This window comes from Protopterus annectens, chromosome 2.part0 (assembly GCF_019279795.1).
Source record: "Protopterus annectens isolate FY-2018-M chromosome 2.part0, PAN1.0, whole genome shotgun sequence".
Taxonomy (NCBI): domain Eukaryota; kingdom Metazoa; phylum Chordata; order Ceratodontiformes; family Protopteridae; genus Protopterus; species Protopterus annectens.
In genome coordinates, this window is record NC_056728.1 from 1,221,000,000 (window position 1) to 1,221,017,851 (window position 17,852).

Sequence of the window (17,852 nt, forward strand, 5' to 3'; positions counted from 1 at the left end):
CATCCTAAGGACATCATAGTACAGTACCACTGCTAGCATATTAAAGATCCTGTGGACTACAGCAGAGATATGACCAACAGATGTGGACAGTCTGGCACTCTGTGGTCAGTCCAGAGGTGTACACATATCCCCTTCACGCGAGACATGTGGATCACACCTCCCAATGTGGATGTTAATAGCCATGTACATGGGTATATCATGGAAATACTGGACTACATATGCCCACACAGTTTATGCATGTACACACGCCAGTCTGTCCTGATAAATAATACCTGGTGATGCAGGGGTCACATGGCCACATACTACCCAGCAGTTAGTGACATACATCTGTACCGAATCCCACTGCTTTGTCAGAAATACACAACAGTTATGGTGGCCTGGCAGCAGTATGTCTTGCAAATAACTGGACATATCAGCACACTGGGTAAATTACACTACGCTGCTAGGCATGTCACAAAGCACTGTGCAAACGGGTCTATATTAGAACATCGAAGTTTCAAAACTTCGAATGTTTTAATATCGACCCCTATTCAGCGAAAGCTGAAAACATCGAACATAACAGAACAGCAAATTTTTTACTAGGGAAATAATTTGCTGTTCCAAAACACATACACACAACGCAAGCACACCAAAACAGCAATCCACACACATACACCTAAAATCTTACACCTAACCCTGCACTAAATTATACACACACCACTAACTCTCCACTTACCTTAACCCAAACCCTAACCTTAAGGTTCGTCACTATCGCACACTCACCTCACCCGCACCCTAACCCTAACTCACCTACCCCGCCCTAACCCTCACGTCCACACAACTGCACACTTACCTGACCCGCGCCCTAACCCTAACTCACCTAACAAACCTTAACCCTCACGTCCACACAATCGTATGCATATCTAACCCACGCCCTAACCCTAACTCACCTAGCCCACCCTAACCCTCATGTCCACACGATCGCACACATACCTAACCTGCACCCTAACCCTAACTAACCTAATCTGCACTCAATCACACATGTACCTGAACCCGACCTGTAACTTTCCACCACAGCTCTGAAAATACCAAAGCAACAGAAACGGACAACCGAATTCTATCCTAGGAAAAAAATATGTTTTTCTGTTGCTTCAATATTTTCAGCTTTCTCTGAAAAGAGGGTCGATATTAGAACATTCGAAGTTTTGAAACTTCAATGTTCTAATATAGACCCTGTGCAAACTATAGGCAGACTGCCACAACACTGGACTACATTTTGTATGAGGAATACACATGTACCTGTGATTATAGTGGGCTCTACATGCATGTCACAGCACAGAGTAACAGACATCTGTGTGAAATTGTATACCCACAACCAAAGTAAACACAGCCACAGCCACATATGGTGCACACGCTTATTATGACACTATATGGACTGTGGGATAAACATCATTCTCATATGTGCCAATCACACACTGACCCTCCATATACTGGGTCATGGCACTGTGTGGTCCAATGGCTGTCTGTGGTATGGGACGTGTGTGTCTGGCCCTACAGACATGTGAGCCAATAGGGTACCATACACTGGAGCAGCATGTAACATCAGATAGAAGAGGACTGACAACAATGTCATCTACCACAGTCGGTGTACAGCCGAATGTACGTATGTGCCATACACATACTGTCGACAATCACCCTAGGTACACAGACCACAGTACTGTACACACAACCATAGAATGTCCAAGCTATGTCCTCAGAAACAACCCGTACTATACATAACATGTCTAGCAGTCTGATATCTGACTAGCTTGTTATCAGGTATGATGCCAATAAATAATGGTGTACAGGACATATGCACCTCTTACTGCAGGACATATGTACAAAGGTTGACAGACTTGTGGCTGGAGCTATGAACATTGCCCCAATATTGGCATGTTGCTGTGATAATCTCATACATTTACTGTCATACCAGGGTTTGTTGTGACATATGTCCTATGAGGGATATGAAGTCAGTAACTCTCATGGCCATCACCATGTACTGACTGCAATCCTCACACTATGCTTCTGCAGCTCTCAGATAGGTGTTCTATGAGTAACACAAGAAACAAAAGGCTCCATACACTGCCCAGTCTGCAGATGACCCTATAGATGGGGGTTTCCCCAAAAACATAGCACTGTCATGACAGGTATTAAAACATGTAGACCAGCCATATCCACATACACCCTGTTAAACCGACTTTACTCAAATGCAGAAAAGCAACACTTACATTCTGTAGTCGTGTCAGACACATCCCCCTCCTGTGTGTTGGCCGGTTTCCACAGTGTATATTGTTGGAGGTAAATCCCAAATCCATCTGTGATGCTGTTTGCCAAATACCAGATCTAGGTCCTGCTCACAGTGAATGAAAAGGCTCAACACCAACATGATGTTCCTAGATATTGGAGTGTGTTTCCATGCAATTGGCTATGGGAATGTTACCACAGCTGTTCCACATGCAATCAGCTAGAGGAGAACTGCAATTCATGCAGAGGCCATCAGCTGATCATGAGCATCACTTACAAAATGCAAACTGCTGCCTAAGCAAAGCAGGTGTAGTTCTCCACATCCACCAGAGAGGCAGTGAGAGAGACAGACAGACAAAGTAAGTCAGGGAGGGGGTGGGAAGAGTAAAACCTAAGCATGTTTGTGTCACACACCTACCAGTACAGGGTTTGAAAACCCTGAATGACTATGTATTGCTATCACATGTCTATGCAGTTATTGCATGCGCCACATAGCTTACATGTTGAGGAGCTGTCCAAACGTATTTGTGATGGTGAGTGACATCTGCAACAGAGATATGGTAGCAATACAGTAGGTGTAGTACACGTGCCTGTCCACATGAACAGGTGTCAGCGTCAACACAGCCACACTCTCTCAGGGACTCACACACATTGACACACTTGGCAGGGTCAGGAATACACTTCTTAACTAGTTAGTTTGCCACAATACAGTAATGTGCAGGTATCACATGCACCACAGGGGTTATCTAGAGGTTATACGGGCAAAGGGTATGTGAAGGTGTCAGACATCAGACAGCATGCTTCAGTATGCCAATGGGGGTTGTAGTGAGTGTGAATGTGATCAAAAGCACCATATACCACACACACAGACACTGGGTGCCAGTACTGACATGCATGCGTATATTGCTTCATGGATGTGTGCTGGCTGACTGTGCCAAAAGGCTGTACAAGGCTAGGTGAAGGGCATACCTTGGCATCAGGTCACATGACAACAGTCTGCAGTGTGGCTCAGGGGTGTAGTGTCTGGATTGGCCCACAGAGGTGGGTACTGTATTCACCATCCAGTCACCTGGGTAACTATTGTGGTTGGCCATTGTTGTGCAATGCCTGCCATGTATATGTTCTTTAGTCCATGACATGGATGCTGTCTGGGATGTGCACACGTCTCACATGCATGTACAGTGACATGTGGAACTGTACCTGGGGTGTCTGGCCCATGTTGTGTACACAGATTATCATCAGATGTGCCAGTCCTGGCCTCATGTGGTGGGAACTGGTAATGGACAGCAGGTTGACCCTGCACCTACATTGATAGCATGATACAGGTATTCCCTGGTGTCAGTGGCATCTGTCCATACAGGCCATATGTTTAAGGCATAGTATGTCCTTTGTGGGTCACATCTGATGGCACCACAGGTGTTGCAGGCGGCAAGTGAGGAACATAGTGAAGGCACACTGTCTGCATGTACTACTGATGGACAGGGTGCCATGCCCTCTGTAGTCCACTGCAATCACACCATGGTTACTATCTGTGGTCAATATGGAGGGTACTACCAACATAGCGGTTGTTGTCTAGGCAAGTGCGTTTGTGTATGAGACATGGGTTGAGAGCGTTCTCTGGGTAATACAAGGGTTGTTAACTTTGTTCGCCAGGCCTTGATGTCACATGTAGGAGTATGGATTGGCACCCTAGCCTCTCGGCTATTTCACATCTGTTATCCTTGTAAAGTGGACATTGTGACATATAATAGGGCCAAAATATAAGAAATTTGCAAAACCCATTCCACAGTGACTCCAGTTGTTACACACTCACAGCCACCTCTACACAAGATACGAATTACAAACACACACACACACACACACACACACACACACACACACACACACACACACACACACACACACACACACAGTTGCCATGTTGGGGATTAGAAATCCTACCTAACTTGTTTATTACACTACAGCATTACGCAGTTATAGGACGCGCCACGGAGATTACTGGGGTACTGCTTCCCGGAAGGTGTATTTCACTGGGAATGACATCAGCCGGCATGCCAAAGAAGGTCAATGGAGGTTGTAGTGACTGCGAATGGCCTCGAAAGCATTGCACCCTACACAAAGAACCACACACACACACAAACACCCACACTTGTCATGTGTGGGAATAGAACCCCTACCAAAGTACTATATCACACTACAGCAGTACGCTGTTATAGGATGCACCATGGAGATTACTAGGCTACTCCTTTACCAAAGCTGTATTTCAAACTGAATGACATCAGCAGCCTTGACAAAGTAGGTCATTTCTAATGTAGTGAGTGTGACTAGCCTAAAAAGCATTGCTCCCTACACAAACAGAGAGACACACACACAGTTGCTATATCTGGGATTAGAACTCATATCTAACTAGTTTATCACACTCTAGCATTACACAGTTATAGGATGCGCCATGGAGATTACTGGGCTATGCTTTTCCCAAAGCTGTATTTCAAACTGAATGACATCAGCAGCCTTGCCAAAGTAGGTCATTTGTAATGTAGTGAGTGTGACTAGCCTAAAAAGCATTGCTCCCTACACAGACAAGGACACACAACCACAAACACATACACAGTTGCCATGTCTGGGATTAGAATTCCTACCTATCTAATCACTCTACTGCATTACGGAGTTATAGGATGAGCCACGAAGATTACTGGACTACTCCTTTCCCAAAGCTGTATTTCAAACTGAATGACATCAGCAGCCCTGTCAAAGTATGCCATTTATAATGTAGTGAGTGTGACTAGCCTAAAAAGCATTGCTTCCTACACAGACAAAGACACACACACACACACACACACACACACACACACACACACACACACACAAACACACACACACAACACACAGTTGCCATGTCTAGGATTAGAACTCCTATCTAACTAGTTTATCATACTACAGCATTATGCAGTTATAGGACGCGCCACAAAGATTACTGGGCTACTTCTTTCCCAAAGCTGTATTTCAAAGTGAATGACATCAGCGGTTTTGCTAAAGTAGGCCATTTGTAATGTAGTGAGTGTGACTAGCCTAAAAAGCATTGCTCCCTACACAGACAGAGATACACACACACACACACACACACACACACACACACACACACACACACACACACACACACACTTGCCATGTCTGGGATTAGAACTCTTACCTAACTAGTTTATCACACTACAGCATTATGCAGTTATAGGATGCGCCACAGAGATTACCTGGCTACTCCTTTCCCAAAGCTGTATTTCAAACTGAATGACATCAACAGCCTTGCCAACGTAGGCCATTTGCAATTTAGTGAGTGTGACTAGCCTAAAAAGCATTGCTCCCTACACAGACAGAGACACATACACACACACACACACACACACACACACACACACACACACACACACACACACACACACACACACAGTTGCCATCAGTTGCCATGCCTGGGATTAGAACTTCTACCCAACTAGTTTATCACACTACAGTATTACGCAGTTATAGGATGCACCGCAGAGATTACTGGGCTACTTCTTTCCCAGAGGTGTATTTCAAACTGAATGACATCAGCAGCCTTGCCAAAGTAGGGCTATGGGGAGGGCAGTGTGTGTGCATGGGTCATAACCCATTCATCTAGAGGTGGACACACCACACTCAGGCACATGCAGGTTTATATTCCGCAGTTACATGTATACAGCTGCTAGATGACTACTGCCTTGTACAGTCATGTTGCACAGCTAGCACTTGCACCACAGAGTCTTTAATGCTGAGGGATACCAGTGGCTAATTTCTACAGTGAGTGACATTTACAAATCATGTGGTTCCAGCCATTTGGCTGTGTGCTGGGTGGGACAGGCCTCATGATGGAAGGCTCTTTGTCACTGTCACTCTCTTCCACACATCTATGTATGTGTACTTTTGGCATATTATAGTGTGTTGTCCTTGGATATATGTGTGTATTCCTATCCAATGTGTGTGCAAAGCATGACTGGTGCATACTGAGGAGTGTATGCACTAACATCTGCAACTGTTAGATATGTATGGTCCACTGTTGTTGGCAGACATGGGCTTCATCTGTATTAAGTGTGTGAGCATGCCCAGTATGACCTTTCAGTATGTTGCCCGACATTGCCTTCATTTCTCTTAAGTGTGTTAGCATGCCCAGTATGCCCTCCTGTATTGCATGTATGTATCCATCCCAGGTAGTTTGTACTCCATTGCAGGCCTTTGCATTCTACACCTACAGCTAGCAAACTGTTTCTGCAGGATATCTGTAGATCAGTTGGCAATATGGCTTCAAACTGTGCAAGGGATAGTGTGCACTGTAGGTGATTGTGTCTGTGCTGCTTCTGCTACATGGTACTGGTGTTAGCACAGATATTCAGGAATGTGTAGTGTTATACACTGTGATGTTTTATGTCCTCAAGTACTGTCAGGTGGACATTTTTGCTCGCAGTGATGTCCTGGGGAACACAGGGTGAATGCAGCCGTGTCCAGTAGTGTGGTCAAATGCCTACATAGTCATGGCAAGTTATGCCATTCTGGAGGGAGTGCTGCAGACACTGCAGACACTTGCTGCTGGGTCTATGTATCCAGTTCAGCACCTTGGTACAGTGATAGCAGAGGATCTTTTACTTGTAAATCCATCGACGTGACAGTATGGCCTTATCCTGCTGTGGCAATACCTCGCAGCTGTACAGATTCACACAGGTTACCCAGAGATAGGAGTCATAAATCAGGACATTACCCCTATTGTGGTGTATGGGCAGGTTTGTTGCTACCCATTTTTGTGTTTGAAGCCAGGGATAGTATGTGCACAGAACTGTATGTTGAACTTTGCAAATTCCATGCTGCCCATGCTCCCACCCCCCCCTCTATTATTATATCCTCTTCCATACATTATGCATACATTCTCTGATACTTTCCCTATAGTTATCACCTCATCACAGTTGTGATTTGGTGTTGGTCCACAGTTCATGCAGTGAGACATGGTGGACATGGTATATTGGTTTGTCCACATGGCCTTGCATATGGCTTATGTGGAGTGTGTTATGCTGTTATATGGGTGTCCATGACATACCATGCATTGGCAGTAGGGGTGAGATGCAGGCCTTTGATCCCTTCAGTCCCAGACTGCCATACAGAATATTCCCCTGGGGTGACAGGGTAGGTGTGCTAGGTGTTCATGCCATTACTTTCTATCAGTATTGATCAGCTGGTGTGGATGCTGGCAAGGTGCTGCTTACAGCTAGGGACACACCTGCATGGGACACATGCACTGCATGCTTCATTCTTTTGCTATTGCCATACACAGGTGGAGGTCATATTGTACCCATTCCCAACAGCGGGGATACGACCAGAGAGGTACCTGTGGGTGGTGTTTGGGTGAGCTGGGTGCATGTGTGCTATGGACACTACTTGTATCTGACTCACAGATATGCATGGGCCATTCCAGTTATGCTGGCTTGTGCAAGGACATTAGCCGTTTCCCAATACATCAGTCCTATCACCTTTGTGATCTGCAAGTGTTCGGCCAGATGACATCTGTATTCTCTACTACAAGCCCAGATAATGTGAGGCATACCTGTATGTACAATTCCAAGGATGTGTCCATTTCACAGTTACACATTATATACTGTATGTCTGGGGTACTTTTCCCTGTGTACTGCTTGTATATCTAGCACAACAGTCATGCCATGTTCATCTTTCAGATGGTGACACATATTACTGCCATACATTTACAATGACTTACTGCTAGCATGTGTTATACTGGGGAGCATTGTCTTCAGCACTGCAGTTGTGAGGACTTGGCCCTGTCATTGGCAGTTGTGGGCAATGGCCACCAGGTCAAACCTCAACATGCATACATACTGACCACTCTCACACAATATGAAACACACACCAACCTAACACACGCATACCTGCATATTGTACAAATGCTGCAATCTATCTTGCTACCTTGGCCACCTCAGGTCATCTGTGCTCCACTGGTATTATACCTACACATACATATTACTACAAGTCTACCTCGGACTGGAGGGGGGGCACACCTTACTGTTACTACATTTCTACATAGGATTGGGGAGGCACACCTGACTGTTACATTTTTACTTAGGATTGGGGGGCACACCTGACTGTTTCTACATTTCTACATGGGATTGGGGGGGCACACCTGACTGTTACTACATTTCTACTTAGGATTGGGGGCACACGTGACTGTTTCTACATTTCTACACAGGATTGGGGGGACACACCTGACTGTTTCTACATTTCTAGACAGGATTGGGGGAGGGGGCACACCTGTTACTACATTTCTACTTAGGATTCGGGGGCCCACCTTACTGTTACAATGTGTCTACATCAGATTGGGGGGGACACCAGACTGTTTCTACATTTCTACATACATTTGGGGGGCACACCTGACTGTTACTACATTCCTACTTAGGATTCAGGGTGAGGCTCACCTTACTGTTACAAAGTGTCTGCATCAGATTGGGGGAGGGACACACCAGACTACTACTACATTTCTACATAAGATTGGGGGTGGGGAACACCTGACTGTTTCTACATTTCTACATAGGATTGGGGGGCACACCTGACTATTTCTACAGTTCAACACAGAATTGGGGGGGGGGGGCGACACCTGACTGTTTCTCCATTTCTACATAGGATTTGGGGGGGGCACACCTGACACTTGTACACATTTATGACTGTACTGGTATGTCAGGTACTCCATTTCATTCTGTATTCTAACCTATCATGCTGACTAGAGGCATATCAGTGTACTACAGCTCTTAGGTTTGACTGACCTACATATCAGTTTCTGAATTCCTACCCTTCAGAACTAACATCCCACTGCCTGACCTGCATTAGTCTGTGTAGGCCTGGGGGTTGAGGTTACCCATAGCCATCATTCAGAGGCCTTAGCACGGCCTTTGTTTGTGTTTGTCTACACCTGTACTGCTGGCTGAGACTGTTGTGGGGTATATGAACCTCTGTGACTGGCATGTGTGTGTCATAAGGACACACATGTGGCCCAGCACATTTCCTGCTGCGGGTTTTGTCGCCATGTGTAGTACTGGCTACTACGGTGACACCAGTGTTTGTTACAGATCTCATGGTGCCACTATAGATGTCTACTATCTGCTGGCATCCCATTCAACCAGCCAATTCCCTTGCATGCTCACATCCATACCATAAATATAAGTAACAACACATACTACTCCATTCGGCAGTTGGTAAGGAGAGTGACTTACCTTGTGGGTGTGCCAGTACTGAGGATGATGCTGGAGGGTTGCCTATGTCAGATGCACATAGTACACTCCCTATACATGGTTGAGCACAGGTATTGTCATGTTTGGCATCCCTTTTACTGTATGTGAGAGTCAGAGAATGGTGTCATTCCCTGGGTCCCCTCCTGTGTCAGTGTATGTGCCATGCGTTGCCTCTTTGCCAAGGCCAGGGCATACTGGGCATGCCTCCTTCTGCCTACTGGGGCAGGCTCAGGTTCTTCTTTCTGTGAGTCACTCTGTGCCTGTGCAGGCATTGGCAATGGTGTGGGGCTGTGTAGCCCTGCCCCATGCTGTTCCTGCTGCAGCTGTTTCTGCAGGATCAAATTGTGTAGCATGGAACATATGATAATTTGAGTACATGTAGCTGGGGAGTACTGTAAGGCTCCACCGGATGTGTCCAGGCACCAGAACTGTGACTTGAACATCCCAAACACATGCTCTATTACAACTCTGGTCTGTGCCTGTGCCTCATTATGAAGTTCTTGGTTGGGTGTGTGCATTTCTGATGGTTGTCATCAGCCACGGCTCCAGTGCTAACCAGCATCCCCCACTAGGTGACCGTAAGGGATGTCCCCACTGGCAAATCTCTGGTAGAGCTGCATCAGATGCCAGATGTGGGAATCGTGAAAGCTTCCAGGGCAGCCAGCACACAAGTTCCTTATTATGCCCTGGGCTTCGTACATGACCTGGCAGTTGCTTGAGGGGAAAACATTGCGGTTCATGTAGACCGTACCCCACTCACTGGGTGGTGCCTTGATGCATATGTGCGTGCAGTCTATAGCACCAACTACCTCAGGGTATTCTGCTATTTGGTGGAAGAGATGTATATTGCTGGCCCACGCCTCACGGGTGTTGGGGAAATATACGTGCTCACCGACATGTGCTGACATGGCATCCAGGAACTGGTGGAGTACCCTGGATGCTGATGCCTGTGAGATCCACATGATATCCTCAGCTGGCCTTTGGAAGGTACCTGTAGCTAGTATTCTTAGGCCTACATATACCTTGGTATCCAGTGGAATGGGTTCCCCGCTGTTAGTTCTGTGTGTGAGGCGTGGCCGGCACAGCTCAACAATTTGCTGTAGGAGGTCCCTGTCCACCCTAGTGCACTCCACTATCTCCAGCTCATGTAGCCACATGTCGGTTACCCTGGATCTGTACAATCTTCTCCATCTCCTCACTGTTGGTTGGTCAACAGCATTCTCATCCTCACCACCCTCAGCCTCTTCCACATGTCGATGTATGACAGCTATTGCAGCCCCTATCATTTTGCTGGGTTTTTTTTGTTAAAATTCCCTCGCTTGTATACACTGGTGGTGTAGAGTATGTGGGAAAAAACAGAGGGAAAGGTGCTTACATAGTTTATAGTAGTGTTCTGGGCTGGTCTGCTGCCTGTGTAATTGGCTGATTCTGCTACATTTCACCTGCCAGCTATGCTAGTTCTCCTAGATTACCTTCCTACTGCTGTTTTCCCTTCACATTGCCTTCCTGTTTAAGCCCGGGGGCATGCCTCACAAACACAGTGCTCAAATGTGCAAAGAGCTGCTATTTCCTGGTTTCCTTTTTTTTTCCCTTTAAAACCCGGTGCGCGGCACGCACACCCGCTTAGGCACTGTAAAGAGTGCTAGGCAGCCTCAGACACACCACCTTGGTTAGCTCTGCTAAGCTAAGGGCAAACCCAAACCACAGGGCTCCAATCCACTTACACTATGCCTGACACCCCCCCATGATGTCAGCTAACTTATAGGCTTGCATCAAGCAATTCCTGCTCTTACACTGTTAGGTGCTGACTAGCATATGCAAGGGAAATCTGGGATTCAGTATTGTTCCCCTCATTTGCATAGGATTGCCTGCTGATGCATATTTACAGGTCCCACACTGAGCCTCGCCCTTAGCAACCACTATTCATTGGCCATGTTGTCTTCTGCCTGCCATAGAGTATAATGGCAAAATAGTGATTTTGGTTAGAATGCTTATTTTCGTTTTTTTTTTTTTTTTATTTTTCGCCTGATCCCGTTTGCGAGCTGCTGCCCTACGCTTAAAAGCCAAGATCGGTTAAAAAAAAATAAAAGTTCATTTTTTTATTTTTTGCAGCTGTTTTCCTTGCCATTGGCCATATATTTGGCCATTGGCATGCTTTCTACATAATATCCACCCTTTATTTGGAGCTGTCATGCCTCCATTTGGTAGTTTGCAGAAATGTACTGTTACTAACCGAATACATTTCTGCAGATTACACTAGTCCTGCACTGCCGGCTTCCAGCTTCCTGGATTGCAAATTCACCTCATTTGCATGGATTTCACCTGTAAATGGGGTAATTTGCATACAGGAGCTGAGTCCGTGCAGGACTAGTGCAGGAGTGCTCATGCACGTTCCTACAGCTTACTCCTGGATCGCACGGCAGACATATTGCCTGCTGGAGCTCCTGCACTAGTCCTGCACACCGTGCAGGGCTTGCTGAATCTGGGGGAAGGTCTCCCAGGACAGTGAGAGTGACTTTCATTTGATATTACACCATTAAGGCATGATACATATTTTAAATTATGAATCAGCATTGCTGCTTTTTTTTGTGGTTTACAAAAGCATTTTTACAAAAAGTGAACAATCTTATGGTACAAATTAATATTATATTAGTTTGCTGAAAAAAAGAAGGCCATTATATATAATTCATTACAAAAATAAGACAAATGGGTTCACATCAGTTATAATTTGAACACAAATTTCTTATAAAAAGGAGCAAACAAAAATCAACAGAAGCAGACTAAATTCAAACTGGCAATAAAATATCTTAATGGTAAAGAGACCATATGTCATATGCTAACGGCTTTAAATAACATTTCATCCTGAGTAGAAAGATATCATATTTGCTGGATTTTAATCATGTCTATAACACCAATGATGCACAAAATATACAATGATCTTCCTTTGTCTTGGGGAGGTCCTTACCTAGTGATGTCCTTGCTGGCACAGAATCTTTATTAATCCAGAATGACACCCAGGAAAGAACCACTGTAAGTATGCAAGGAATATATGTCTGTATAGTAAAATACCCCATCCGCCTGCTGAGATTGAAGAACACTGTCATTGTGATATACTCTCCTGTAAAATAAGCAAACTGATTACAATCTGAATGCAATGATCAACAGTTAAATGTCACATTTAAATAATTGCGTTAAGTAATTTGTGGAACTATTACTTTTATTTACTGAAATCAGCAAAGCAAAAGAAAATGAAATGAAATGAAATATGGACCATTATATTCATTTATACAATGATCTCATACAGAGGATTATGATTGGGTCGCTGATTATAACCCACTTAGGTGTTCTAGACATGGATGTTTTGCTCGAGAGGTGGATCTTGGCATCCATATCAAGAACACATAATAAGGGGTTATGATCGGTGAGCCAGTCATAATTTTTTGATGTGCATAGAGCTTTATCTGACCCATGTACTACTAGTTAATGGGGAAAAAGATCGCTAAGTGTTTTCCTGGCTTTCAAAGCTTTAAAACACTTAGCGAGCACTGTCAGAGAGGTAGTGTAATGCAGTCTGTTACATTAGAACTTACCTCTGTATCTCTCAACTGTCTAGATTTTCGCAGGACATCCAGATTACTGCTTCATATTTTTGGTCCGTTCCTCATAAAATATGTGGTTTTCAGACAAACCACTGAGGCATGAAATCACTAAATAATGACACACATTTAGTTTAGTATTCGCATTCTTCAGATTATGCAGTCAAATACATATCATGTTATTCTAGTAACTCTTAATTTTTTTACACAAAGTTAAGGGCATTTTAAGGGTACAGACAGCAGACAGAAACAAATGTTTTGTTCCATCTCTGTCGTTTACTAGTCAGTATAGGCAGATTTTACTGCTTAGCGTGGACCCAAGCTTAACTTTCGCAGGAGGTGCTTTGTTAGGGTCATGTCATGCTCCATTCCGGAACTTAACTAGTTTGTCTTTTTCCAAATATCAGAACATAATCAGCAAGCACCATGAGCTACAAATAAGTAAAGGACATGTGTTGAAACCAAACTTACATTGACCTTAACACACATTGACCTTTGCATACTTCTAGGAGTTTAAAATCAGCACGTTGCTTTGGAAACTGAGTGTTATGATCAGAGTTTTACCTTTTGGGAAATTGTAACTAATAACGTAGTACAGGCCAAGAGATGGATAAAGCCTTCATTTCATTGAAGCAATTCTACATGTTTTGGCCCCTTTCGTACAAAGACCGTGCTTGTAAGATACAATTTTTTAGAGAATGTATACCTCCTCTGACTGAATAAGCCACACATAAAAACTTTCTATAAATATGTTTTGGTACAGGCTTCCACTGGAAACTATAGTATATAACAATTATTATTAGTATATTTTACATTGTTGTCAATATACTTATTTATATAGCAAGTACAGTAAACCAGACCTTGATCTGAAAAACAAAAATGCCACCCCATACATGAATCTTATGTTTTTCATATTTAAGTATTTTTTATCTTTATCAATTTTTTTCAATATTATCTTTAAATGCAAAAACTAACTTCACAACATTATTTAAATACTAGACTCTTCAGTGTCCAAATGTTCAAGAAGTTTGTGAAAAATTAGCTTCTCAGATGTCAGCATAAATATTGAGACTGTTAACATCTTCATTACAGACGTCATCTGCTGCGTCGTCACTCTTTTCCATGTATAACACTTAATTTTCTGAACCATCCACTGCAATACTTATAACATCACTTTAAAAAGGGATTTTCTACTCTCTCAAAGGGAAATGGCATCCGATGCTTCTTTGACCTACTTCGCAGCGAAGTAGCTATCTTGTTTCATAAGTCTGCTTCATTTTGTCAGACCTGTTATTCTGGAAGTTATTCATTCATGCCACGTGTTTTGTGCATAATCTTAAAAGGCTTGTTGAGGCAAATGTCTAATGGCTACAAATCTGAAAGTAGATCAGCAGGAATCACAGCTATTGCTCGTTGCACTCATTTTGCCTCCTTATCAATATCATTGATGATATGACATTAAAATTTTCCAAACATGCAGAAACAGCCTTTTTTGAATCCTGATACATAGGATTCCAAACTTTGATTGGTCATCTGTCTGTTCTTTCCTTGTCCATCTACTCTTTTGGATGTTCCTGGACAATCACCTCAAGAGGATTGCTTAGCACTTTTGATAGTGTCTTCCTCTTAAAATTAATAGTAGCATGAAACTTTATCCCATTAGCTAAACAAGACAGGACAAATGTAAAGTGTCATACTCAACTTGGTGGACTTCTTTAAGAAGGTCGCCAAAGTAATGCAGGAAGGCAAAACTGTTCACAGTGCCTACCTTGACCTGACCAAGGAATTTCACATAATACCCCTCACAGGCATTGATGATAAACTCAAGAGATTAGATATAAACCTGTATCTCAGCCAAGAAATAGCCAGCTGGCTCACAGATGGATCCCAGGAAGTTACAACTGGGGAGTCCACCTTTGTAAAGAGGCCAGTCACAAGCAGAATCCCTCAGGTATTGTTCCAGGGACCACTCCTTTTTGGCATTTACTTTTCTGAAGTCAAGGTAAAAGTCAAGGACCTCTACCTGACCAAATTTGCAGATTTGCAAATTAGGAGCAGTCATAGAATCCCCCACTGACACTAATGTTCTTCAGGAAGGGCTGACACAGACAAATAACTTGTGCAAAAACTGTGGACTACAACTAAATGCCCAGAAAATGCATAATAGTATTCTTCAAGAAGTCATTCTGCCCTGGTAATTATCATATTGACAACACACGCCTAACAGATGGCCCAGTAGTCAGGGACTTAGGGACACACATAGACAGTAATCTAGCTTTTGACTACCATGTGTCTAGAGTAGTGAGGAAATCATTGTATGTTGTGCAACTTATAAACAAAGGTATGGCATCTAGGTCCAAGGAGGTCATTGTTCCATTATATTCAATTTTCATCTCATTGAGTACAATGTCCCTTTGATATGTACCTAACCAGGCACATCCTATAATTAGAACATTCATTGAGGTTCATCACTAAAAGCATACAGAGCACAAGTAATATGTCCTATGCAGAACACCTCAAAGCCCTATCCCTGTATTCTGTCTCCTACAGGCTACTAAGAGGACATCTAAGCCTGGCATACAAGGCACTGTTGAACCCCACCCCGATGGACTTCTCCATATCTGCAAAACTAACAGTACCAGAATTATCCATTCTAAGGAATTAAACCTTGCTTGTTATACAAATTGGACCTGCTGGAAAGACAGGTATATATCTCAGAGAGTACCCACTCTCTGGAACAGGCTTCCCATCCATGTGAAACAGAGTTCCTCCATAACCCAATTCATGTGTAACTTGGACAATCAGATGGTGAACTGGAAATTCATCCCTGGTTTGACATCTATGTCTCTAATGGACACAGGCAGCCTGTAAATGATTCATCTCCCAAGTCCCCTGTTTGTAAATGTTACATTTTCCAAGCCCTTGGTTACACTTATACCAGAACTTCTCAGAGATTTGGGATGCATGACTAGGCTTAAAAGGCTCTAGTGGTTGTTAGCCTAGTAAAGACCTATGAACTTTTCAAGTTTTGTTGTTTTAATCAACAATATTTTGTCAAAATTACAACTAACTCTTACGTTGCCTAGCATATCAGACATTATGGGTGTTTCACAAATGTTGCCAACATTGCTTAGTTCATAGTTATGCAGTTTATGTATCTTAATAATAAACTGATGGAAAACCATGACTTTTCATCCAGTTCCTTTGACAATTTCTGTAAATCATAGTCATCTGTCTTAGGGACAGTTCTTTTTCATTCATACAATGGGTGCAGCTAACCTACAGAAAACCCAGATACATCAGCCAGTCTTTACCTTTTGAAATGATGTACTTTAAATCTACATGCTTTCTTAATTTGGCACAAATCTACTTTTCATTTGCTCCAGTCACAAACTAATTTTTTGCATATACCAAATTTTCTGGTAGCAGCACAGTTGTTACAAGCTTCAGGGTGCTCAGTGGCAGTTAACATAAAGCCAGTATTATAAAATGCTTGAATTTGCTTCTCCTTAATGGATTCAAATTTCTATAGTATAAGATTGTCCACATTGCACTCAATGTACAGTGAAATAAAAACTGACATGCTACAGAATGCTTAAATTTAGGCAAGACTTCTGTACCTATATCTTATTTCTGCAATTATGATAGAACTCTAACTGAAAGAAAAACACTATTTTTTTATTTACCAGTAAGTTGTATTTGCATTTCTTCCTTTAAGCATTTTACATTTAATAGTATTTCAAATGAATACAAAGACACGGTGATAAAAGGAAGAAACACAAGTAAAAGCTAGCAGCATTTTTCACATTGTAGTTTTAACTACCTGCATGTACAAAACAAGGAAAGGTTTGCATGACATTTTTATTGCTGTTTTTATGAAAATGTTAAACTGGTGATACTTGCACTGTAACACATTTTAATTCACCCCTTCATTCTCTGACTACAAATGCTTACCTTAAAGTAATCATCACTGATATTACCATAAATGAGGAAATCAGGGAATCAATTACTGGAGCAAGGCCCCAATTGTTAATAATCTCTTCTTCTCACACAGCAACAGGACATGACTAGTCAACCTCAGTTTTGTAACTATGTGAAATAAGCATTTTTCCTTTCATAATTGCAGTGAACAGAGTTGGTTATGTGACTGACTGACAGAAGCAGACTGCAATAAAGTGTTATTAGTAGCGAATTATGGAGCGAGTGAGAGGGTTTCACACAGTGAAAGTGGCGCACTGAATCTGTCCCAGTCATTGTCTGACATATCCCCTCCTCCTGATTACAACTGCATAATCCACTGTCCTTGTATCACACAGCCCATCTCCCAAATTACTAAACACAACACAGTGCTAGATTTTACCTTACTGGTGTCATTGTTTGATAAACACACTCATTCCAGTCCCTAAACATATTATTGTGATCATTATTGCAACTGGGGAGAGAGGGTAAGTTATTGACAGCAGGAGGGTGATAGGGTGAGATATTTGTGCTGGAGAAGGACAGCAGGATATGGCAATACATTACTGAGGCCATTATTTCAGTCACTTTTTCCACAGTTGAGGAGGTGATCACAAAAGCAACACCAGTACATTTAAATATTAAGAATATGTGTTCATATCTTTAGGGGTAGTCTTTATCTTGCAGTTATATTTCAACTGGCAGGACTCCAGGCTTTTTACTTAATTACCTAGCAGTACTCGTG

The 17,852-nt window shown here is 43.0% G+C and overlaps 1 protein-coding gene across 2 annotated transcripts in view; it reads right to left on the minus strand.

Moving 5' to 3' along the window:
* GABRG1 (gamma-aminobutyric acid type A receptor subunit gamma1) overlaps positions 1–17,852 on the minus strand; it is a 734,122-nt gene that overhangs the window by 117,098 nt on the left and 599,172 nt on the right. For both annotated transcript variants that reach the window (XM_044061399.1, XM_044061398.1), the window contains exon 7: positions 12,520–12,672. In XM_044061399.1, coding sequence (XP_043917334.1) covers positions 12,520–12,672 — 153 coding nt within the window. The remainder of the gene's footprint in view (positions 1–12,519; positions 12,673–17,852) is intronic.